General features: G+C 41.7%; 1 protein-coding gene across 4 annotated transcripts in view; it reads right to left on the minus strand.

The window, feature by feature from the left end:
• Window positions 1-23,437, minus strand: part of MTM1 (myotubularin 1) — a 28,713-nt gene extending 5,276 nt beyond the window's left edge. For 2 of the 4 annotated variants that reach the window (XM_053373585.1, XM_053373584.1), the window contains exons 1-12: window positions 22,960-23,053; window positions 20,259-20,353; window positions 17,846-17,956; window positions 15,988-16,089; window positions 12,168-12,251; window positions 9,813-9,962; window positions 8,884-9,072; window positions 6,978-7,163; window positions 6,097-6,303; window positions 3,862-3,954; window positions 2,584-2,697; window positions 1,888-2,064 (exon numbers count right to left, since the gene is read on the minus strand). In XM_053373585.1, the coding sequence (XP_053229560.1) occupies window positions 1,888-2,064; window positions 2,584-2,697; window positions 3,862-3,954; window positions 6,097-6,303; window positions 6,978-7,163; window positions 8,884-9,072; window positions 9,813-9,962; window positions 12,168-12,251; window positions 15,988-16,089; window positions 17,846-17,956; window positions 20,259-20,353; window positions 22,960-23,029 (1,578 nt within the window). In that variant the 5' untranslated portion in view covers window positions 23,030-23,053. Of the gene's footprint in view, window positions 1-1,887; window positions 2,065-2,583; window positions 2,698-3,861; window positions 3,955-6,096; window positions 6,304-6,977; window positions 7,164-8,883; window positions 9,073-9,812; window positions 9,963-12,167; window positions 12,252-15,987; window positions 16,090-17,845; window positions 17,957-20,258; window positions 20,354-22,959; window positions 23,054-23,353 lie in introns of those variants that run through there. The other 2 variants (XM_053373587.1, XM_053373586.1) reach the window with 2 other exon arrangements.
• Window positions 23,438-23,818: the final 381 nt, after the last annotated feature.

The following is a 23,818-nucleotide window of genomic DNA, read 5'->3' on the forward strand; positions in this document are numbered from 1 at the left end:
AATCGTTGAGACGGCTAGAGCGCCGATGGCGGAAAACTCATTCTGAATTGGACCGGACACAGGTTAGAGCTCAACACTGAGCCTACCAACAGCGAAGAGTACCTTCTTCATTGCCTCTATTGCTTTTGCACAAAACAGCAGCAGGAGACTCTTTCAGGTGGTTCACAATCTATCGGAACCACCTTCATCACTGGGGCCTGGTAGGGACCCTAAGATCTCCTGAAATGCTTTTGCAAAGTTTTTTGCAGATAAAGTCGCTCAGATTCGGAAGAAGGTAGACTCCACCGTGGGAGCAGGGGAGCAGGAGAGTGCTGGAGTCCTGTCTAGTCATGTTATATGGGATCAATTCCAATCTATTACCAATTCTGTTACAGAAAAGGGGGGGGGGTATGAGTGTTCAGACCCCTGGGCTCTCACTTGTAGGGTGCCTCAGAGATCCCATGCTTTTTAATATCTATATGAAGCCACTGGGAGAGATAATCAGGGGGTTTGGGCTGGGTGTCCATCAGTACGCAGATGACACCCAGCTCTACCTCTCTTTTAAATCAGAACCAGTGAAGGTGGTGAAGGTCCTGTGTGAGTGCCTGGATGTGGTTGGAGGATGGATGGCGGCTAATGGATTGAGGTTGAATCCTGACAAGATAGAAGTATTGTTTTTGGGGGACAGGGGGTGGGCGGGTGTGGAGGACTCCCTTGTCCTGAATGGGTAACTGTGCCCCTGATGGACCAGGTGCACAGCCTGGGAGTCATTTTGGATTCACAGCTGTCCATGGAGGAGCAGGTCAATACTGTGTCCAGGGCAGCTGTCCACCAGCTCCATCCGGTACGCAGGCTGAGACCCTACCTGCCCGCAGACTGTCTTGCCAGAGTGGTGCATGCTCTAGTTATCTCCTGCTTAGACTACTGCAATGTGCTCTACGTGGGGCTACCTTTGAATGTGACCCGGAGACTACAACTAATCCAGAATGCGGCAGCTAGACTGGTGACTGGGAGTGGGTGCTGGGACCATATAACACTGGTCCTGAGAAACCTGCATTGGCTCCCAATACGTTTCTGAGCACAATTCAAAGTGTTGGTGCTGACCTTTAAAGGTCTCGGTCCTGTATACCTGAAGGAGCGTCTCCACCCCTGTCATTCAGCCCAGACACTGAGGTCCAGCTCCGAGGGCCTTCTGGTGGTTCCCTCACTGTGAGAAGCGAGGTTACAGGCAACCAGGCAGAGGGCCTTCTCAGTAGTGGCACCCGCCCTGTGGAACGCCCTTCCATCAGATGTCAAGGAAATAAGCCACTATCCTACTTTTAAAAGACATCTGCAGGCAGCCCTGTCTAGGGAAGTTTTTAATGTTTAATGCTGTATTGTGTTTTTAATATTCGATTGGGAGCTGCCCAGAGTAGCTGGGGAAACCCAGCCAGATGGGCGGGATATAAATAATAAATCATCATCATCATCACCACCACCACCATCATCATCATTATTATAGCTACAGATGTGACATCCGAAGAGGGAGATTTTGATCCCTAGCATTGCCACTGAAAAGGATCTCAGCCAGCTGAACTAGGAGCCTGGGAACAGTGCAGTCTTTCCCAACCTGGTACCCTCCAGATATACTAACCACAGCTCACATCCCCAGCCAGCATGGTCTATAGTAAGGGATGATGGAGGTTGCAGTAAAAAAATACATATGGCAGGCACCAGATTGAAGAGAAGCAGGATACAGAACAGTTAGCAAGACAGACTGGTGGCCTGATGTGGCATGAGGTAGCTCCCTATTTTCATGCAGCTTTGAAGGGGAGTGAGAGAGAAAACAGGTTACAAATCTATAAAGTGCTACAAATACTTCAGCAGCTGTCCAATACGTTAAAATAATCATAATCATAATAAACTTACTTGATGCCTGATTCTTGGGTTCCACCTAATATAATAATTGACCCAAAGTTCCAAGTGCCTCATGCTTGCTACTGGATAAAGAACACGATTTAATTCTTTAGCATAAAAGGGATTGATATACTTTGATTTTGCACTGTTGATCAGGGACCACAGAGATAACGTTTTTTCGCTCAGTTTCTGCAAAGAAAACGAAAGTGTCAGCATTAATTTAAACCACTTGGCATGCTGTAGAAGAATGTGATGCAGCTTTTACATTTCACACAGCTGTTATCTCATAGAATCACACAGGCGATATACAGTATCTTTGCTAAAAAGCATCTTCAAAAGTAGCCCTTCAAAGTGGCAACCTCTTCATTTTCTAACTGCATGTAAACGATGAATATGTTTTAATGCTAGTATTCTTCTGTCACCAACTTCATTTTAGCCATTCATTGCTGCAACCAAATATAACTATGCAAAGAGCTTAATTATAAATAAAGTTATTAAAGGCATGCAGCTTTCATCTTACATGATCACTACTGCGAACTCTGAGTTCCGATTGATTTTTATGGACCTAGAGATGTTGTAAGATATGACTGGAATAACAGACCCCAAGTAATATGAAATGGTGCATATAACATGAAGCATAATACAAACATACACAAAGTCTTACATCCTTTCCAAACACAGTCCAAAATCACCTGAGCACTAACTTACCTCTTTCTCTCTTACAGAGTCGCAGTTATACAAGAAAGTACCAAAACGGCAGGAGTACAAATGATCCAGAATTGTAATCAAAAATTGGTCATTGAATTCAAAAGCTGTAGGGAACTAGACACAGGAGGAAGAGAAATCAAGAGCAAGTTATCTTTTATCTTTTTGAATAACAGAGGTGTCTGTTTCATATGGCAACAGTAACAAGTCAAATTTATTTATTTGCCATTTATCCCCCTTTTCAACATATTTTTCATGCACTACTTTGAAATTAATTTACAAAAATTGTAACCCACCTTACTCTGCAATGCAGATATAACACAGCTTACAATAGCTTGTATAATACTGAAGGCGGGATTTAACTAATGGGTCCCAACAACAGTAGGCCTACACAAGCTGTTTGTTCTACAGGGCTTCTCTCCCCCCACCCCACATTGGCTCAAGAGGGTATGGGGAACCCCCAGAGAAGCACACAGAGCAAGGAGTGGCAGGGGGTGGGGTTGTTCATCTGGCAAGCCAAAAAATGCTTGCCCTGAGAGAACAACCGCCTTAGTGTGTCAATGAATTCCTCCCTACAAAAATGCTGTTTTAAAGAGAAGCACAAAACACGAGACTCCAGGCAACCTAAGACCAGGGATGTAAAAGCCAAAACCAGCTCCCTGAAAGCAAATTGTTGGCCAGTGAAAGTGGTACAACATTGGCAGAATATGTTCCATCCTGCTAACTCTGGAACAAACTATGATTGCTGCATCTTGACAAACTGAAGTTTCTGGGTGGTCTTCAAAGGAAGCCCCACATAAAGTGCACTACAAAAGGGCTGAATGGAGTATGAAAGACTATTGCCAGGTTTGACACTCCCCAAGAAAGCAGATAGTTGGAAAACCAGATGCGGCTGATAAAATATACCCTTAGCCATTCCTACATCTGAACATGCATAAGCAGAGATGGATTCAAGAGCATCCCGTTGCAAAACATGCTGAACAGCTACTTCAAAGTCATCAAAATCCCTAATCAATGAAATTTTACCTTCCACAATTTCAGTTTGTTCACCTTCATAGATCCCACATGCCCCCCCAAATGAGTCAGAACTTCCATTGCATCTCCAAAATTAGTCAGAGGAAACAAGAGAGAGCTGGGTTCATTGTCATACTGGTGATGCCACAGACAAAGTCTCTGGATGACCTCACACAGGTGATCTTAGAGAACAACTTCCAGTCAATTTACTAGGTATAACCAGACAGGATTGCATTCGTTACATTAGCCTTAGGCAACACAACTTACTTGTTTACAGATCTGCCACACACAGTCAATGAACTGGAGGAAAATAGGTGACCTATCAGCATCAGCATGATTTTTGTCTCCATGACCAATTCTCTGAAATGAGAATCACACAAACCTCACTTGAGTCAGTTCACTCTGTCTTGGGAATCTCCATTAATAGGGTTGGGTTCTTTCCAGAGAGACAGAAAGATGGCAGGTGGCAAATGTAGGATTGACTCAATGTTGACTATTCTTCAGTGAATTTAAATGAGAATTAATGGTCCAGGATGAAGTTCACTCTTTATAAAACCTCAATGAGATTTTATGGTTGCACTGCTTTGTGTGTTGAGCCAAAGGTGGCACCCTTTCTTTGGCACCCCTGCATCCAACCACCCCCACGAGCCCTCCTTTGGTCCTGTGGCTCAGAGCACTTTGGCTGGCTTGTGTCCTTGAATTACCACAGTTAAAAGACCAATGGGCTTTTAAGTTATAGTGATTTCAAGAGGGAGTTAAAGCACAAGCTCAAGCTTAGCTGGATTATGTCCCCAATTTGGAGCTTTTTCTCTCAGTTTAGCACCCCAAGTATTTTTATACAGAAAACTGTGAACCTATTCTGTTTAAGAATATGCATTTCACAAGCATTACCCATTTCCACATTATGAATAATAAGGGGAGCATTAATATGAACCACAATAAGTCTATCATCTACAATTCTTGCAGGACCACCCCCATGTTACAACCCCCCAATCATTTTTCACTTTCCAAATGTTGAACAACACACACTGCTAAAGTGACAGCTCATTTATTCAAAGGTGGCCCCATTTGCCAAAAAACTTGAAACTAGATGGCACAAACAAAGGCTTTTAAAATGGACTTGGAGACGTTTTCAAAGGACACATTAATTTATTGTTGAAGCAGCAGTTAGCTGCCAAATTTTCAGTTATGCTCCTATACAACAATGTGGTTTTGCTTAGGGCAAAGATTTAGAAGCCATGTCTCTTTGGTCTGGGAAAATCTGCTCACATACACAGGTATGACAGCCCAAGTTTGCTGTAAAGGCCTAATGGTAAATGAACACAGGTAAATTAAGTTTGTGCACATGACTGCTTGACACAAAACACTATTCTTTAGATCAGTGTTAAACCAGCAATGCTAGTGAAACTGTTTTACTCTTGCAGATATGGTTTTAATCTCATTACTAATTTATAATGGATTTTATTGTTTTTGTACTTTAAAGCTTCACGCAAGAGTCTTAAAATTTAAGAAGAGGTGATGAACTAATGTCTTTCTGGGCAATATTGCACATAGAGAAGCACTACTTCAAACACATGTATAAAAATGTCACTATCAAAATGTTCCTGGAGGAAGACACATAGGATATAGGCTGACTGCAACTGAACTGATTCTTCCAAGTGTCAAAGCAAGTTTAGTATATCCAATCAAGTGTCAGGCAGTCAGCAAAACACATTTAAGTATAGGCTGCTGAACAGTACTCATGATTAAAGAGCCATAGCAAAAGCAAAAGAGCATAAAGCATAATGCCTTAAAATTACACACCAAAACTGGCACCCAAATTGCCTTACTGTGCATCAGAAAAATAAACACTCACATTACATATATCTCAACAAAGCTTAAATGCACCCCATGAGGTAGATTGGTATTACCCACATATTACAGATGGTCAGTGGGGGTGCTTAAGACTGTCTGAATACCTCTAAGACAGTCTCTGAGAGACTTTTATAGATTGAGGGGGGGGGGAAGTGGCACTTCCCTAAGGACACACACAGAGCTCATGGCAGAGGAGATATTTGAACTGGAAATTTCCTAGTTCATTATTTCAGTCTCTAAGACAAATGTTACACCACAGCTTGGACAAAATTTGAAGGTCCACTTGTCCAAGAGAAATGTGTGGTTGCACTTACAACCCACATGTGCTCATATGGGGGCTCATATGATTGCGGCATACATGCATGAAACCTGAAATCCCACAGATTATTTCTGTTCTCCCTGCCACCTCCTGAGATTGACAGTGTTTCACACCAAACTCATGTTTTGGCTTGGTGTTCTGTGTGAGCACCAAACTCAACAATGCTTAGCATTTTTTAATGTTCAAAGTGCTTCAAATGCACTCTCTCAAAAACCCATACAATAATCCTGTTTGACTAGCCACCCACATATTACAGACAGGGAAACTTGTGACTGACAGATAGTGGCTTATCACATTGACCCTTCAGCTTGGTTCTTATTTGTTCTCACCGAAGCAAACTTGTGTCCAAAGCTTATCCATTCTTTCTGCACCAAAACTTGAAAGCCCACAATCGTCCGGTAGTAGCTGTCCAACATCAACATAGCTAGAGAGGTGAGTTGTGCTGTACGGTCCCAACCATCACTGCAGTGTACCAAAACCGAACTCTTTCCAGAGGAGACTCTGTCTGCTACTTGAATAGCACCTGTTAAAACAAGCTGGCGAAAGGAACAAAAATACAGTTGAGGTAACACTAAAGTTCTAATTAAAAAACTGAGACCACAATCCTGTGCTGCATAAGTGCACAAGTGTCAGGCATAGGTCAGCGATAAAAATAAAAAAGCACCCAGTGTCAGTGAAGCTAATCCATTATTCAAAGTAACCAAAACAGTGCAGGGCTAGTGATCACAGCAACATTTCCCAGTAGGTCTTGCCCCAATGAGGCACTTGCAAGGACTGAAGGTCCCTGCCTTCCGACTGCTCTCTAAGCTTCCTCTTTCCCCAGCAGCCTAAGGCTCCTTTACCTGGTCTCTCATTGCACCACCTTCTTCATTTCTCTCTGTGTTCTGGGAGTCCAGGGGGGAGAGAAGCTGGTCACAGCAGGAGGGGGAGGCTCCTTGGCTTCTTCAGCTGCCTGCTTCCACTCTGCCACCTGGCCCCCCTCCTCTCCTGCCTCTGAGTCTGAACCACTCTCTTCCCCAGCCTCTTCCTGCTCACCAAGCCCTGTTGCCTCTTCAGCTTCCGTAACTTCCTCCTCCCAGTCTGCTCCCTCTTACCACACATTGTCATCCCACCGCCATTCCCTTGGGAGTTCCCCAGCTGGTGCCCCCCACCACTTCTCTGCATCTAGCCAGTCCATGACAATGAGCCAAGTTCTCTTTTTTATCCATACCTTGATATGTTCAAGCCAGTGGGTGGACTCCAGGCTAGATAGCCAGTGAGATTCCTCTACATGAGGGTAAACAATGTCCTTAAGCTTTTTCAAGGATTCCCGCATGACATGAATATTATGAATATCTAGGAAAACCAGCTCAGCATTGGCATATGCATCATCACTTTCATAACCTCCTCCAGTTGCCTGAGAGTCAAAAAAAGGAAGTGTGTGTGTTTAGCCTCCATTGCACAATTACTACAATATTTCCCCCCCAAGGAAAACACAATTGGCAACTTAAAAAATAAAGAGTGGTTACATCATACCATATTCTCACCAAAAAGAAAGTAAATGTGAGTTTAGACAGTTTATAATATATTTCAAAGCTTTCCACTAAGCAGCAGTATCTATTTACCAAATAGATAGGATCAATGAGTATCAGTACACAGAGCAAGAAGGAACTACTAAGGGTTTATGTAAGTGGACATGGTTCAAAAGGCATTTCTTTCTATCACAAGAATAGTATGTTTAACATCAAACATCTAAGTGGGTATTATGTAACACAGTCCAAATTTGCTAGTTTCCAGCACCATAAGCATTTGACCAATCAGTATTGCTTTAATCACAGCCCCAGGGCCTTCTAATTCCATTTTAAAGCCTCCTTTCTTCTAATAAAATCTTTCCAGTTCAAGGTTTGGCATCCTAATAAATTTTTTTTTTGGCCAAGCACAACTTAAAAATAAGCAAATGGCACTACAAAGAAAACAGTCTTCGTAATTTAGTTGCTAAATCTGCTCCATGGCAAGGGCTAGTAAAGAGACGAAAAGTACACACCCCTGAGGAGTTATGGAAACTCTGAACAGACTTTCCAAGGCATTTGCTGTCATCACATTTCCCAAAGCAGAGCAAAGTTTAGCCAAGTTCTTTTAACTAAGGAAAAGCAAGTGCTTCTTTTTTTAATCAACGCTATGTAGTATGTTAGGCTGCAGAAGCCTATCTAGGCCCTGTCTGTCTGGAGCAAAAGGAGACAGTTAAATTTAGCTGTGGGAGGGGCTGAGTAATCCTGGGATGTGGGTCAAGAAATAACAAAGCAAAGAGAATAGCCAGAGTGCAGGAGGGAAGGAATGCAACCACTAGACTTATCATAAACAATTTCCAAATTTTGCATTTTTCTCCATTTAAAGCAATGACAATTCCCCCACTGTTTCCAAAGTTTAAAAGGTCAGAAACACTGTTCTTCTTAGACTAAGGAAAGAGCTGCCAGACGCAGTCCTGGATATCATAGAAGTTGCACATGAAGAAAGCAGACACACAAAACCAAGAGAATGCATTTGTATGCTTATCATTTCCTCTATGAACCTACCCATCCATTCAGATCTGCTGGCAAGGCACTACTCCAATTCTTACCCATTAGGGAGTCCTAACCTGCTCACCTTTGGTACTCCCTTTTCAATCAAAGCATTTGGGCAAAGTGGATTAAACTAGCTATTTTTTTATTTGTGGTTTCCTGCTGGGTTTATTGGAATTTTAGCATTCCTGCTGGTTGCATTTCATTGCCCATATATTTTTCAGTTATTTTTAAGTTGCACAGGGTTTACAGTTAACAGAAGCAGGGCAGAATGGTTTAAAATAAACCAGATCTGGAGATGCCATGCCCATCCCCCGCTTGCCAAGTTTAAATCTTGTTAGGAGGAACTTGAACTCCTACCACAAAAAGGCTTACTTGAAGCAGATTCTGCGGCTGACACAAAATGATAACATTCCGGTCAACCACCAAAGCTGACTGTGCAGAATATGATGCCATTTACAAATGACAAATCCAGAGAGCATTCTGTAGTAGCAGCTATTTCTAATATCTACAAAATACATTGCAAATAAAAAGCTCTTTAGCTACTGTTATAGTGGTGCTACGAAGACATTCACTTACCTTATTGGCTACAGCATTAACACTGGGTCTTGCATCATAAATAGTCAGTTTGGAGAGCTGGCCATTTGTTTCCCTGATGAGCTCCAGATACCTTTCATCATCTTTGTTTCTTTTGCCACTCATACCAACAAGTGGCTGGCTAGAGCGTGTGATAACGGCTTGGTTCTCGGGATGGATCCATGACAACACCTGTGGCACAGAAATACAGTTGGAGCCCAATTGCAGAAAAATCGGAAGAAAATGTACTTTGCATCTGCTGAAGTTCAATTCTCGAAGCAAGTCTGGAATTAATGTTAGACACCCTTTTCAATATTACATGAGCACCACAGAAAGCATATTTCTGTGGATTAATCTCATGGCACTCATGTGACATTTAAAGGCCTGCAGGTATATGGGTGAAGCCAATCATGGAAGTCCTTCCTGAAGAAGGGAAGTGCATGCTAAGATGATAAGGTAACTTTTGAAAGGGCACCGCAGTAGAGGATGGGAAGTTAATAGTTCTGAAAACGCATTCACCAACAACCAGTTCAAAGCTAGAAGCCTTCACTCATACAAGGAAGATAACAGGAGTGTTCCAAATATTGACAAGAGCTCGACTGAAGTTCACAAGAGAATTAATTAATTTACCTTTTTTTTCTTTTTCAAACTGAGGCCTTTAATTTTGCTCAAGACTAGATAACAACTTTTAAGGTATCATTCACCTTTACAATTACGTTATTTAGTCAATTATACAACACTCTCGCTTTAGAAAATGCTGAGGTTATTTAAATGTAAGATCACAAGCGGACAAGAATAGTTAGCAACTTACGAGGCATTTTATAATAGCTCTCTTCCTGCCTTGAAATACACAAACAGGTTTCTGTTTTCAAATGCTCATTTGCTCAGCAGTTCTCAACTTCAAAAAACAATTGATAGATGAAATCACTTACAGGAATTCTACCTCGGGACCTGAAAGCAGAAACCTTCTTGAGATCCTCATCTGTGGCATTATATGGCACTACCAAGAGGGATGGGTAAGTGTCACAAAGTGCATAATGCTCATTGAGAAACGTTATCCTCCACTGTTCATTGGGCAGACGCTTAAAGAGAAAAGAGATAATATTTATGTGTCACCTTCTTGTATCTGCTTAAAAGCATGCGTCAAGGAACATAACTGGTGTGCTATTATGGCCACAGGGTGGCAACCACCTACCAATTTACCATGGATAGCTCTAAACATCAGAACAGGAGATGTGAAGAAGATAAAGGCTCACATGTGAGCAGATGCCGCTGATAGGGTGTTCTCTATATCTTAAAAATTATAAAAACAGTGAGGAACTTTAGAACCTTTTTCTTCTCTGAAATGTGACAAAAAAACAGAAGTACTTGGAATTTGCTCTGTCAGAAGGTATTTGTTGTCCTACAGAAAAATCAGTAATTAAAATGTAAACCAAAAACGGTACCAAAAATGGCAATGGAAAGCAGCTGAAAGGAAGCTTCCTTCTACAACCTCTTTTCACCATTATAACTCCCAAAAATCCATTACTTGTGTTTAAGGGTCAATGAAGTTGAAGGCAGCTTCTGTGTTCAAATTATACAATTAATTTCTGCAAGGAGTCTGCTGACCTAACAGGATGTTGGAGGACGACCCCCAAAGCCCACGATATTATTGAGAAAGGATGACTAGATCCCCATCTGCACTTGCATGCAAACTGGGATTTATGTGGGCTTTTGAATATTTTTTCACCTTTTCTTAAGATCTGGATCTCTAACCTTGGACCATACAGATGCATTCTTGAATCTGAATACTCCATATTCATTCCATCAGAAAAATTACAAGAGGGGAAAAAATCCATGAGAGTTTTGATTTATATTAACATGCATTCAACTTTTTTAAATCTATGTTTTAATTCTCACAATGCAGTATGAAATGAGGCTTTGGGATTGTTCTGAGGTTAAATTGGATGCATCTTACTTGAACCTATTTTTCATCTTGTCATTTTCTCTTTTTAAACTGAAGTGTGGTATTTTGAAATGATGTGCACAGAAGAGGCCACTTAAATTCTGCCCTAACTGCACAAATCGTTTTGAATTATGTGGAATAAAAGCAGCAAAAAAGCTGGGTGCATGATCTGTAAAGATCAGTAATGTCAGAAACGTCTAACTAAAGGTTTTTTAAAAATCCCAAGGCTAGGAAAAAAACACCTACACACCTATACAGTGAATTCCATTAAGAACTAAAATGCTTTACTAACAAATATTTTTCTTCTGGATTCAATATAGGATGCCAGTTGTTGTTGTCGTCTCAAGAGACAATGGAGTGCACCTCTGGGGGTCAAGTCAAACGGGTGGAAAATCACAGCACCTGCTGTGGCCGAAGAGTAACTCCTTAACTGCTGCCTCCTACATTGTTTCTGCTGCATTTGTAGCACCAAACTGACTTCTCTGTGGCAGATTGTATGGAGGTCCTGGGCTGCCAGATGATAAGGCCTCCCTCTTGGCCTTGCTGAGCAATACATGTGGCACCAGTTTGGCTGCAGGAATTGCTGGAAGGAGGCATACAAGATGCCATCCAACTGTGTTATCGAGACTCCACTTTGAATTTGTGTAGGGTTTGTTCCTTAGTCTTTTCTTCTCCTGAAGAAAAGGCAGTGGGTAAGGACTTTTCCTTTGGGTTTACTCCCAAAGCCTTTCTCACAAAGGAGTATAGCCTCAAGGCAGCAGATGTTTAGGATCAAAGTCTTCCTTCCCATAAATGGGCTACCTTCCCAGGTTGATGAGCCCCACCTGCCCCTCACTTCCCTCTACATCACGTGCACTAACTGCGTTCTTGACCATTGGACCCACTATCGGTCTCGTCCACTCAATCTGCAGGAGCCTGTCTTCACGTACAGGGGAAGTCCCTAAGTCACTGAGGGTTTGAGACCCATCAGCTACTCTCACCTGGTTTAGCCAGCCAGTTAGCAACATTTCCCAGGGTGTGGTCACATACTGGCAGCTTCCAGTAGCCACAGGTGAGAGCTGAATGCAGAGTGGGGACCAAAGATGGACAAACTACCCCCAGAAGGAGGATGACATGTCCCCCACCAGTACAACCCTTCCCATAACACCCCAGAGATGGTTCAACATCACACCTGTCGGAAACTATTTCATGAGTCAGCTTCGAATGTTTTGTAACTTTAAAAGAGTTTCTCTGTATCCTATTTTTCTGTTCATTTAACCTGATTCAACCCCACAGTATAAACAAAATGTCACACAGAAAAACAGCTCTGCGGATGCTGTGGTAAAGAAAAGAAAAGACTTACCTGTCTCCTGTATTCAACCATGGGATTGTAGACTAGCCAGCCATTTTCAGAAAACTTTTCTTCATTTGCAAATGCAAAAAAAGGCTAGGAATGAAAAGAAATATTAGTCCTCGCAATTGAAACAGACAAAAGTATCTTCAAGGGGACAAGGCTGTATTCAATTACGACCCTAAAATAGTCAGTGACTACTTTGCACATGTTCCTATCAGAGTCACTCTTGAGATTCAAGCAGCTTCCCTCCTGTTAAAAACATGCTTTCATTTTCATTTTGAAATGTAAATGCAGAAGAGGATTTATCTTTAAAACCTAGTTATATGCAGTTCCCTGTTCCATCAAACACAGAGAGATGTCTTTTCAAGCTGAAGACTATCCAATAACACTCATTGTTGTGTAAGACAGATTAGTTGCCATCAATGAGAGAAAAAAGGTGCTTATTGCTCATTTGCAGAATGACTCCTGAAGCAATTCCACCCAAACATTCAGGTGCAGATTTACCCCGTCTAAGCCTTATGGGTTCAGGAAAGGAATGTGGGAATGCAAACTGCATCTATGACCACATTTAGTTGTTTCTGTATCCATATTATTCAACTTCAAACTGGTTATAAATTATGGGTTAGGAATAACAGTGCAGACATAACATTAAGCGTGCGGGAGCGGGTATACAGTATGTTGGGGCCAATTCTAAACACTTCATCTCAAGTTTCAGTTTATTTAGGCTCTTGCCAATATTAGTAATCTGAATTACACCTACTCTGGGAATTCAAATATTTTAGGTATGCATCTTTTATTTAGAAACACCTCCAAAGGTGGACTAATGTCTGCGAATATACCGGTGATTTTGTGCCTGAAGGAAAAGGGAGAGCAAGAATACACTTCAGTCTTAAATCCTCGTCACAGATGTAAGAGCCCTCTCCACCCATATGGCCAACTTTTAAATGGTCTCTGGTTTGTATAAGAATTGGCAAGGAAGGGTGAAAGTGAGGTGAACTGAATATGAAGAGCATCCCACGAGGTACAGGAAACCTTGGCAGATGTTACTAGAAAGATCTCATGCAGCTAGTGAAAAGTGAGCTGCTAAAATATGACAGAATAAGGTGAACTGAAGAAACGGGGCATCATTAAAATCCACAAGCTGCTTCTCTATTCTTGTTTTTACAAAGGCAAGAAAATTAATTCCAGGGAAGGGTGGGGGGGAGACGATAATCACAAAAGCATTTTTGAAACAGACTAGTTCCAGTACCACAGGACTTACAAGAAAACATTGAGCAACATTCTCGCTCAAATTCTAGTCTATCTGAACATGTGGGATGGAAAGCAAAAGGCTCTCCATAAAAATGATTTAGAATTGTATTAAATGCTTACAAGCAAGAACAGCAAATCAGTAGCAATATCCTTTGCATATGTCCCTGAAGAAAGCCTCCTGTTATCTAGGGAAATTATCCAGTCTCTATCTGTCAAATGGATGGGAAAGCTAGTGTGCTGGGTGCCGGGATTTTTGCCCTCGAAACAATACTATCCACACAGGGGTATTTAAAACACCCAGAATCTCTTAAAACCACTAGAGTGGAGGTGGTAGAAAGAAAATACAAACAGTCCTGACTATAAAGAAAAAGTACTGAGTATTTTGCTCTGGTGTCGTAATTTAGAGATGCTTGCGATTTTATTTATTATTCTGATTAGAATTATATAGCACATTTTGAATGGCTGGTGCATTCTTAATACAACTGTATATTCAACTTTTGAATAAAATTAAAGTGAGGGGACTACATCCATTCTAATCTTTGGAACATTTGCTTCAGCATATTGTGCTCTGCAAAAGCTGCACAGTGCCACACTGTCTGGAAAACAACCAACTCAGTGTATTTGAAGAGTAAATGTAAAAAGCGGCATCAAGAACTGCCTCCCCTTGGCTAAAGATTGAGATGCATCCCTTGGCCATTTCTGCCCAAACACTATGCAACACCCTTGCTAGGCCCATCTGCACTTGCCTCCTAGCCGGCAGCCTGAATGCATTGTTTTAAGAGGGCTTTCGAAGATGCTGCATTAACAGTGCAGTCCAATTTTTCATTGTTGGGCTACTTGCATTTTTTTAGCTTCTGGAATTATATTGCGATGTTGATTTATTTCTCATTAGCTGCTCTCAAGTGTTTTTCAGAATACAAAATAGGAGGAAATGCTTTGGGAACAAATTTATTCAATATGCAACAGTAATAACAAAATGCCCAATCCACAGCTGAATATTGAGCTTTGTGTCTCTGAAGAAGCCTGAATATGCTGCTCAACACATAGGACTGCTCATTAACACCTGAAGAGGTATCCTGATTACCCAAAGCAAAGCACCAACATCCAAGAAACTAAGGAGTGATCAGATGATAATCAACTTATCATGTTTTTCAGCTATCACCTGTCATGCTGATAGTGTTAATACATGAAGCATTTATACACTATAAAGGAAAATGAGAAATCAGTTTGGGATTTTTTCTCTTATGTATTTGTAAGTTGTACGCAATCTCTGTGAGGGTGCACAAGGGTTACATTCTGAAGATGGAACATATATGCATAAACACATATACCTCTTAAGATCTCTTAAGCCTTGCTTACTGGGCTCTGGGATGCTCTTTCAAGGGCTCTGGTAGGTTCTCGTGAGATCTCGCAGGGCCATCCAAGTTCCCGCAAAAGGCTCCCAGATCCCAGTAAGCAAGCCTGGCACAAAAGGAGCTTTTAAGCTTTTAAGTCTAGTGTGCAATTAATTTGTGGGATTCCAATGAGCTGGCTTTCCACTGCACAAGGTTGAAATAGTGGAGGTTAACCACGCCCAAGGTTGAAATCATGCAGGTTAATTGTGCCCAAGGTGCAATCATGCTGTACAGTACAATTTCCAACACCCTTCCATTTTAAAAGTGCCACATGTTGGCAATGTTTGATCAAGATCTTAAGAATGAAACTACTGATCATATAAGTAGGGCCTTGAAACAAGATGCAGCAATGTGGAAATGAACCACAGACCAGGGTCTGGAGCGCACAGGGCACCAGGCCATGCCTCATTTCCCAGCAGCATGGCAGCAGCAAGAATGGAGAGCAAAGAACTTCAGCAGCGTGCCATAGGACACTATGTTCAACTTTAAACCATTGCTCATTTCACCTAGGGGTTCAGTGTGATGTGTGAACCAGGCTAAAAAAAAATGGCCCTCTGTGTGGTTATTTTGTGTACATTTCACAAGATAACATCTTCCAAAACTCAGGGTCTTTTAGTCCCTGTTCACCAGCTTTCCCCATTTTATTCATGTATATGTATCACTCAACTTGGGATAATATTCCATGCTTCTGATGAAGAGGGTCCATGAAAATGAAAGTCTCAAGAATTTTATTTGCATCCTTCCTTTCCACCAAGGAGCTCAAGGTAAATTGTACTCCTCCTGATCATTTCAACCTCCCAAAAACTCTGAGGTAGATTAGGCTGATGCAGAGTGACTGGCTCATAGCCACTTGGCAAGCTTCATGGCCAAATTGGGATTTGAACTCCGGTCTCTCAAGGTCCTTTTCCTACTCCACCAAATAGGCCAGCAGCCTTTAAGATGGCACAGGAGTTTACCAAAGTTCACATATATATATGTGTCTAAAATAATACATTCCCCTGCATTAGATTATGGAACATTATGACTGCATTCTAAGACAAACTTACTTGGAAATAAATCCTATTTAACTCAGTGGGATTTTCTTCTGAGTACATGTAGTTAGGAACAGCTAGCAAGACTCAGACTATTATTTTTAAAATACTTTCATTTAAAAAAATTAAAAATGTAGTGTAGGAACAACTTACCGAGTTATATGACTGTGGAAAAGCACATTTGGTCAGGACCTCAAATATATCTCTTCTGCTGTGACCTTCTTGTTTCAATGCAAAGCGTAAATTTCTCATATCCTAAAATTTAAATCAGAAAATTTAAAATTTAAAAACATAAGGTGAACACAAAGAGATGAGCAGACAAGTCCACGCATTCCAGACAAATCTATGCATTCTAAGTGCCTCTTCTCTATTTGTTCATTTGGTTTAGTCCTTCTGAACAGTCTCAAAGTCAAATATTGTGGTTTAACTAGTTTGTGGATGAGGCATCTTGTGGATATGTGTGTGTGTGTGGCAAATCATAAGACATTTATCAAATTTCAAGGACTGGTCTTTTATAGTAGCAGGCTAACAGAATTCACTATGCTTTAAGTTTCTGAAATCAACTGACACCGGTGATATAAATAAAGTACTTCGATCCCTTTCCTAGAGCAAGGGAACATAGTTCAGTGGTTCAGCACTTGCTTTGTATGGAATAGGTCCCAAGTTCAATCCTGAGGAAAGACAACATACAGTAGGCAATATTGATGGACCTATGGTCTCACTCAGTAGAGGGTAGCTTCCTATGCCCCAGGTATCTTTTTAAAATTATAATTAAAAAATAGATGGTTGATAACTAGATGAACAGAGCAGTACTGCAGTCCCGTCTCAACGATCCTGTCAGCCTGAATACCCATAGTGAAACAGTGATGCAATTTTATTACGCCCATTCAGCCAGGATTTCCTGCTTCATCTCAGTCTTGCCAACATGTCTCCCATCCACAAATTGCCAGCTCCATCTGCAAAGCTGCAGGAGGAGACAAGCCAGTTTCAACAAATTACTACACTCCAAGTCCCAGGCATCAGCCTTCCTTAGGCAGCTCCTTGCTATGAGTGAGGAAGACTCAACTGAGTGTTTCAGCACAGCTTTGGGCAACAGAGCATGTGCAGTAGGAATACCTTCTCCCTTATGTTCCCAAGATCCTAGGGATAGGCTCTTTTTGGTGAAGGCAGGAAGAAACAAGGACTTTTCTGCAGAGGCACCTTCCTTGCAGAAATCCTTGCCTAAGGAAGTTCGATCAGACTCACTCACTTCAGTTTTTGACTGGCCTTGGATTGATTTCACTCCTATCTTGCGTTTATCTTGGATGCTTTATTTATCTTATTTAACCAAAGTTATGCACCACTTATTTGAGCAGAAGACCTAAGCGGTTTACAAAGGACAATCTAAAAGACTCATCAAAATTAAATAAGGAAAGAATGCATTAAGAAGAAGTTGCTTTTACATGCACTTGTGTTTTTCTTATACTGCTGTATAATACTTAGCATATGTAATATACAAATATACGTTGCACATTGTATTCAACACTCCACTTTAACATACAATACAAGGAGAGATGGGATAACAGGCCCCACTCCACCATTTACTGCTGGGAGGCCAGCTCTGTTTGGCCCCTCTCCTTCCCAAACTACTTACATTCTAATGGATCATTATAGAAACTATGATGCAAGAAGGAATCAGGCTTGAGTTTGCTTGCCTTCACCTTCCTTTCACATTGCTTTTTCCTTATAGACTACAGGCTTATGACAGCAGGGACTGTCCCGCTTTTACTGATCTTCTGTAAGCCACTATGAGAGCCTAGTTAGCTGGAGAGCAGGAGAGTAATGCTTTTATTACAGAAGCCTTGAAACCTGCCTTCAGAGCCCTGGCAGGTCCCACATTTTAAATCAAAACTACTGCAAGAACATATTATTGTATTCAAAATTTAGGAATCAACAAAATAAGATGTGCTATTGCCTAAAAGAACAAAAATGACTACCATTTCAAATGGCAAAGGATTGTTCTGAATCTTACCTTGCAAGTAATATCTAGCCCATAGGAATTCTCTCCTCTGCTGGAAGCGCCTCCCATTTTCTCAATCCTTGAAATGACACCCAAAGGGACATCCACTATTACCACTGGATCCTAGTTAGATAAATGATAAAGCAGATTATTTTTAACATGCTACATTAATTTTTTAAGCAAAACATATGTCTATCATTCAAATATTTCACTGTCACACAGATGAAATTGTGTGACATTGATTTGATGGCAACTGCATTCACATGATGAACAGCGGGCTAACTGTATTTTTCCATGTATAAGACGACCTTTTAATGATTTTTTTTGGTGATAAATTGAGGACCATCTTATACATTGTGATAAATTGTAATAAATAAATTTTGTGATAAATTGAGGGACGTCTTATACATATGCCAAGTAAACAAGGGCTGGTGCTGCAGCGGCAGCAGCAGCAGGGAAATGTCAGAGAGGAGGCTGCTTACTCGCTCTTCCCAGCTTAGGAAGTGCCAGTATGCAGGGTATTACGGCACCAGTTCCGTCAGCCAGAGCAGGGGATCGTCAAAAAGCTGCTCAATAGCTCAGCGAACTTACAAAAGAAGCACAACTGTTGAGGGCTCCCAAAAATATGGGTTGTCTTATACATGGGGTCGTGTTATACACAGAAAAATACGGTAATTTGCCAGTCCGACTAGTAGCGCTTGTAAAAGGTAAAGGACCCCTGGATGGTTAAATCCAGTCAAACTTGACTATGGATAAGTCCAGTCAAACTCCCTCACTTCAGGCTAAGGAAGCCGGTGTTTGTCTGCAGACAACTTTGCGGGTCATGTGGCCAGCATGACTAAACTGCTTCTGGCACAACAGGACACCGCGATGAGTGCCATAGTGCACGGAAATGCCATTTACCTTCCTGCCGCAGCAGTACCTATTTATATACTCGCACTGACGTGCTTTTGAACTGCTAGGTTGGCAGGAGCTGGGACAGAGCAACAGGATCTCACCTCGTCGCTTGGACTCAAATCAGCAACCTTCTGATAGGCAAGCCCAAGAGACTCAGTGGTTAGACCATGATGCCACCACTCAATGCAAATGTAGTATGTATGAGAGGCAGGAGGGGGGCAGATTTAAGTTTTTCCTAAATAACCAACTCAGCAAATGCTGCCAGGAAGTCACCTCCAAGCCGTCGCTGCCACCACCACATCCTCTCTCTGTCACACTCTTCAGTTACAATACAATGAAAAAAAATACTCCTGGGTGAATGAAATACAAAAGTGTATCTCAAAGATAACTGAACAAACTACTGCAAGCATCTATTGTTAATCTCATCTCAATTGAGTTTGGCGACCTAGTTTCAATTGCAGGTGTTTTGACAGAACTGTGAAGTGAGGCAAATTCTCTCCCTCACTCCCTCTCCCTCTCCCTCTCTCTCTCTCACACACACACACACAATTCTAAATTAACTACAATTATCAGCTGCACCTGATAAATCTGTCTATTTCCATTTTATTTGTTCTAAGTCCCAGCCACTGATCTCAGAGAGCTTGGAAGTTTTTGGCAAATACCTGCGAAAGGTTATTTTGCATTGAACACCCAAGATCTTGGAGCAAGTCTTTTTGTCTCACTGTCAGCTGAAGAGGTCATAAAAACAGAGGCAACAGATAAAAGAGCCTGCTTGGGTCAGGGAGGCTCAAGCCACACAGCTCCTCTACCCGAAGACTCTGGAGCATCACCAGGTTGGTACATCCATCTTGGAGATTTAAAATGTTTTTCAGAGTCAGCTGCTTAGCTCTATGTAAGTTCTAGCGGGTGGCACTGTGGTCTAAACAACTGAGCCTCTTGGGCTTGCAGATCAGAAGGTTGGCAGTTTGAGACCGCATGACGGGGTGAGCTCCCATTGCTCTGTCCCATCTGCCAACCTAGCAGTTCGAAAGCACACCAGTGCAAGTAGATAAATAGGTACCGGTGGTAAGGTAAATGTGAGCTCTGGTTTCCGTCACGGTGTTCCGTTGCGCCAGAAGTTGTTTAGTCATGCAGGCCACATGACCCAGAAAGCTGTCTGTGGACAAACGCTGGCTCCCTCGCCCTGAAAGTGAGATGAGTCCCGCACCCCATAGTCACTTTTGACTGGACTTAACTGTCTAAGGATCCTTTACCTTACTAGCTAGTGTCTAAGGCATGGACTAAAAATAGGTTTAAGTCAAAAAGCACCCTCTGCAGAATCCCCTTTTGCTTTCTGAGCTGTAGAACGTGAGGGGAAAGTGGTGTTTGCTTCACATTGCATCTGAGCAATACAAGCTGGGCAAATTCATAATTGTAAATCAGGCAAATTCAACATGGCAAACTGCAACTATAATCAAATTTAAACCAGCAGATAAGCCACTTTAACCAATCCCTTCCATCCCACAATATGCTGCTATAGAGTATTTACCGATTCCACACTTCTCAAGTACAGCCTGTAGTTTGTTATGTATAGTCTTCCTTTAACAGGTCCATTAAATGGGCACATGTAAATGACTTCCTTGTCTGTGGAAGCAACAGTAGTTATACATTTAAAATATTGCAACACAGTCAAAAATCATATTTATTTCTTTGGGACGAAACAGCAAGGATTTGCTTTCAATTCAGATAAGTGGCAGAGCTTGCTTATACCAATATGCCATACCTCTTTAAAGCAGGAAATTGAAAATAGGAACACAGGAAACTGCCTTGAACTTAATCAGACCAGCTTAGTATCAACTACAGGCTGGAGTCTCTGTCAGCCCTGCCTAGAGATACCAAAGATTGAACCCAAGACCTTCTGCATTCAAAGCAGAAGCCACTGAGCTTTGACACTTTCCAAAACACCAGACAAGAAGGAAATAACCACCTAAATAGCTCCAGGTGCCCAATAAGGCTTTGTGTTTGGGAATGCAGAAAGTTGCCATGTCCACTTATTGGTCCACTCTCCAGGGTTCCAGACAGAGACTTTTGCTAGCGCTGAACCTGGGACCTTCTGCATACAAAGCATGTGCAAACCCTCTCTTCCTATGAACCTACCCAGATCCTGTGATCATAATCTGACGCCTTTCTTCCTGTGCCTCCTTCACGGGAGGTCCAGTGGTGGCAACAAGAGAATAGGCCTTTTCTGCAGTGGCTCCTTGTTTGAGGAATGCCCTCCCTGGAGAGGCTCACCTGGTGCCTTCATTATACACCTTTAGGTGCCAAACAAAAATGTTCCTTTTCAACCAGGCTTTCGGCTGACTAACATCCTGCATACTTTAAAATGTGTTTGTCTGCTGGGGGAGGAGGTGTCAGTCTTTTGTTCTGTTCCTCTTTCTATTATGTATTTCATGTTTTGATCTTGTATTTTTATGCTGTGAACCACCATAAGATCTACAGATGAAAATAAATTTAACAAATAATAAATGCTCTACTGCCTTGTTATGCCCCTTGCTATAATATTCCTATCTATATTATTTTCAAAAAAGAGGTAATACAAAAAAGGAACAGGTAAGTAAGCGCTTTCATACTGCTGAAGAATTTTTAAAAATCTCTCCATACCCTTCCCACAAGCAATCCATATCTCCATAGTACTCTTGAGCAGCTTTTGGCACATGAGCAGCCTTCCTCTACCCTAAATACTGTAATACATGAGTTTTGAAGCTCACAGGATTTTCAAAAGCAGGATCTGTGAAGTTCCACAGGCAGTGTTCAAAACTCCCTGTTCTAGGCGCATTTTGCAAAAGGGAATTTCATTAGCGCAAGCAGTTTCTGAGCTCTCGGCGCAATACTGCGCCTAAGATTTCAGATTAAAACTGCCACTGCTGAAAGGACCTTTTTTTGCCTCCCCACTTTCAGCTACTCTCTGAAGACTGGAGAAGAGAGCCTCTTAAGAATATTACAGAGGTGGGCAGGGGAAGGAGTAGACCATGTGAAAAATGAACATAATATTTCAGCTGCAGTTCATTCATTTTCAGCTTTGTATTCTTGTTCTAAAAAAGTGCGCCTAGACATTCCATTGTTGCGCCCATTACCTAGGTTTAAGGTGCCATTTAGTTCCTAGCTTTCATATCTGTTTCTAACACTGTCCACAGGACAATCCAAATGGCTGAAAGTGCCCCTAGTGTAACTTGGAACCCATCCTGACTATGTTAAATGGACATTAGCAGCTGCACCAAGTGATAACTTGCACAAGAGAAAACAGCCACCACAGTCCAATTATGATAGGATTATTTCTGAAAGTATTGTCTATCAGGCATAGATGGGCATTGCTTTACGACGCCGGAGTTGAATATTGGCTTCTGCTAGGTCTTTTTAATGCCTGGCTGTGGTTGAATAGACAGCTACCAGCACATGTCCAACTGGTCAAGTTACAGTTAGTGACTTGAACTCAATACAGATTTATGTTTATTATTATTTTGCATTATACAGAACCAGGAGCCACTGTTGACAACTTGAGAGAGCAAGAAGGACCAGAAGATTTGGGGGTGTAGGGAGAATAGCAACGGACACAGGGGAATGGTTCTTAGCTCAGAGGCAGAGCATCTGCTTTGCATGAAAAAGGTCCCCAGTTCAATTCCTCCAGGCATCTCTATGTAGGGCTGAGTGAGATCCCATCTGAAACCCTAGAGAGCTACTGCCAGTTAGCGCAGGCAACAATGAGCTAAATGGTCCCTCAAAGGCATCAGGGATCAAGCAGGGATATAAGGGATCAGGTATTGTGGACCCAAGTTGTTAAGGGCTTTGCAAATTAATACAAGAACCTTTAACCTGGTCCAGTAGTGCAGGGGCAGGCAGTACAAGCTCTTAAGCACTGGAGTTATGTGCTGGAGACAGTCTGTCCCTAGTAGCAGTCTAATCACAGCATCATGCTCATTTTTGTTTTTCAGCTGAAAATACCTCACTTGCACTCACATTTCCACCCTACAAGCTAGATGCTCTTTTATAAAAAAAAAAGTAATACTCAGATAATACAATAAAGGACAGCCTAGATTCTTCCGAAAGTGCTAGCTCTTGACACAGTGGAGTTTATTTTAGTGGGGGACACTAAAATATATTATCCTCCACTTGCCCTGTTCATGGATCTTCTTGCACATTTGAACTGGCTCTTGGGAAATTGATTATGCACAATGGTTGGTCTGTGTTTTTACCTGTCCCTCTGGTTTCCCCTGGTAGACGAGGTATTTCTTCATTGCGTTCCCAGTTAGTTCCATCTTTCATAGGCTAAGGGGAAAATAATATCAAAAGAAGAACCGGTTAGATCATGCAGTTTTGCCATGGCCCTGCACCTGCAAACTTCATATCAGAAGAGGAAGCTGAGAAATTACAGAGCTCTAGTACACGCTTGGTGTTCCCTATCTTTCCTTTCAGGTTTTAAGTTTTAAGCGAAACAGACGTTACAAACCTATAGATGTTAGGAACAATCCAGATCCTCAAGCACAAAACTAATGACAGCTAAGGGCTTCAGAGATAGATGTCCAGAAATATTATTGGTATATATAAAAAACAAAAAAACAAAAAAAGACAATTTAAACCAGAAAATACACTTGCCTTTTTAACCGAGGAGCCCTCGAAGGAATTTGAGTTACATCTAGGGGTTGATGAGGACGCCATGCTGGGGGGGGAGGGGATCTGTTAAGAAAGCAAGCATACACTATGTAAAATTTACCTGGATTGCATACATTATTATATTCCAATGCAACACTTTCAAGGGTGGGGGGGAAAGATCATTTCAATAAATGCCTCCACTTTTACTCATTATAATCACAATACTGGATGGCTTCCAAAGATCTCACATGCTCGTACACTCAAAGTTTTTTGGAAAGTGAATTAAAACATTAAAAGTGGTTCCAACAATGGTAGCCAGCCAAGCCAACAGAATACTTAAATAGCAGAAGTTTCCATTTGGGGTTGAGTGTTGGTGGAAATCAGTTTTTTTTAAAAAAAAGAGTTAGCCGCTTTCACCAATCCATTTTAGCAAGATTGAACACATCCACAGAAGACAATGAA

This window comes from Podarcis raffonei, chromosome Z (assembly GCF_027172205.1).
Source record: "Podarcis raffonei isolate rPodRaf1 chromosome Z, rPodRaf1.pri, whole genome shotgun sequence".
Lineage (NCBI taxonomy): Eukaryota > Metazoa > Chordata > Lepidosauria > Squamata > Lacertidae > Podarcis > Podarcis raffonei.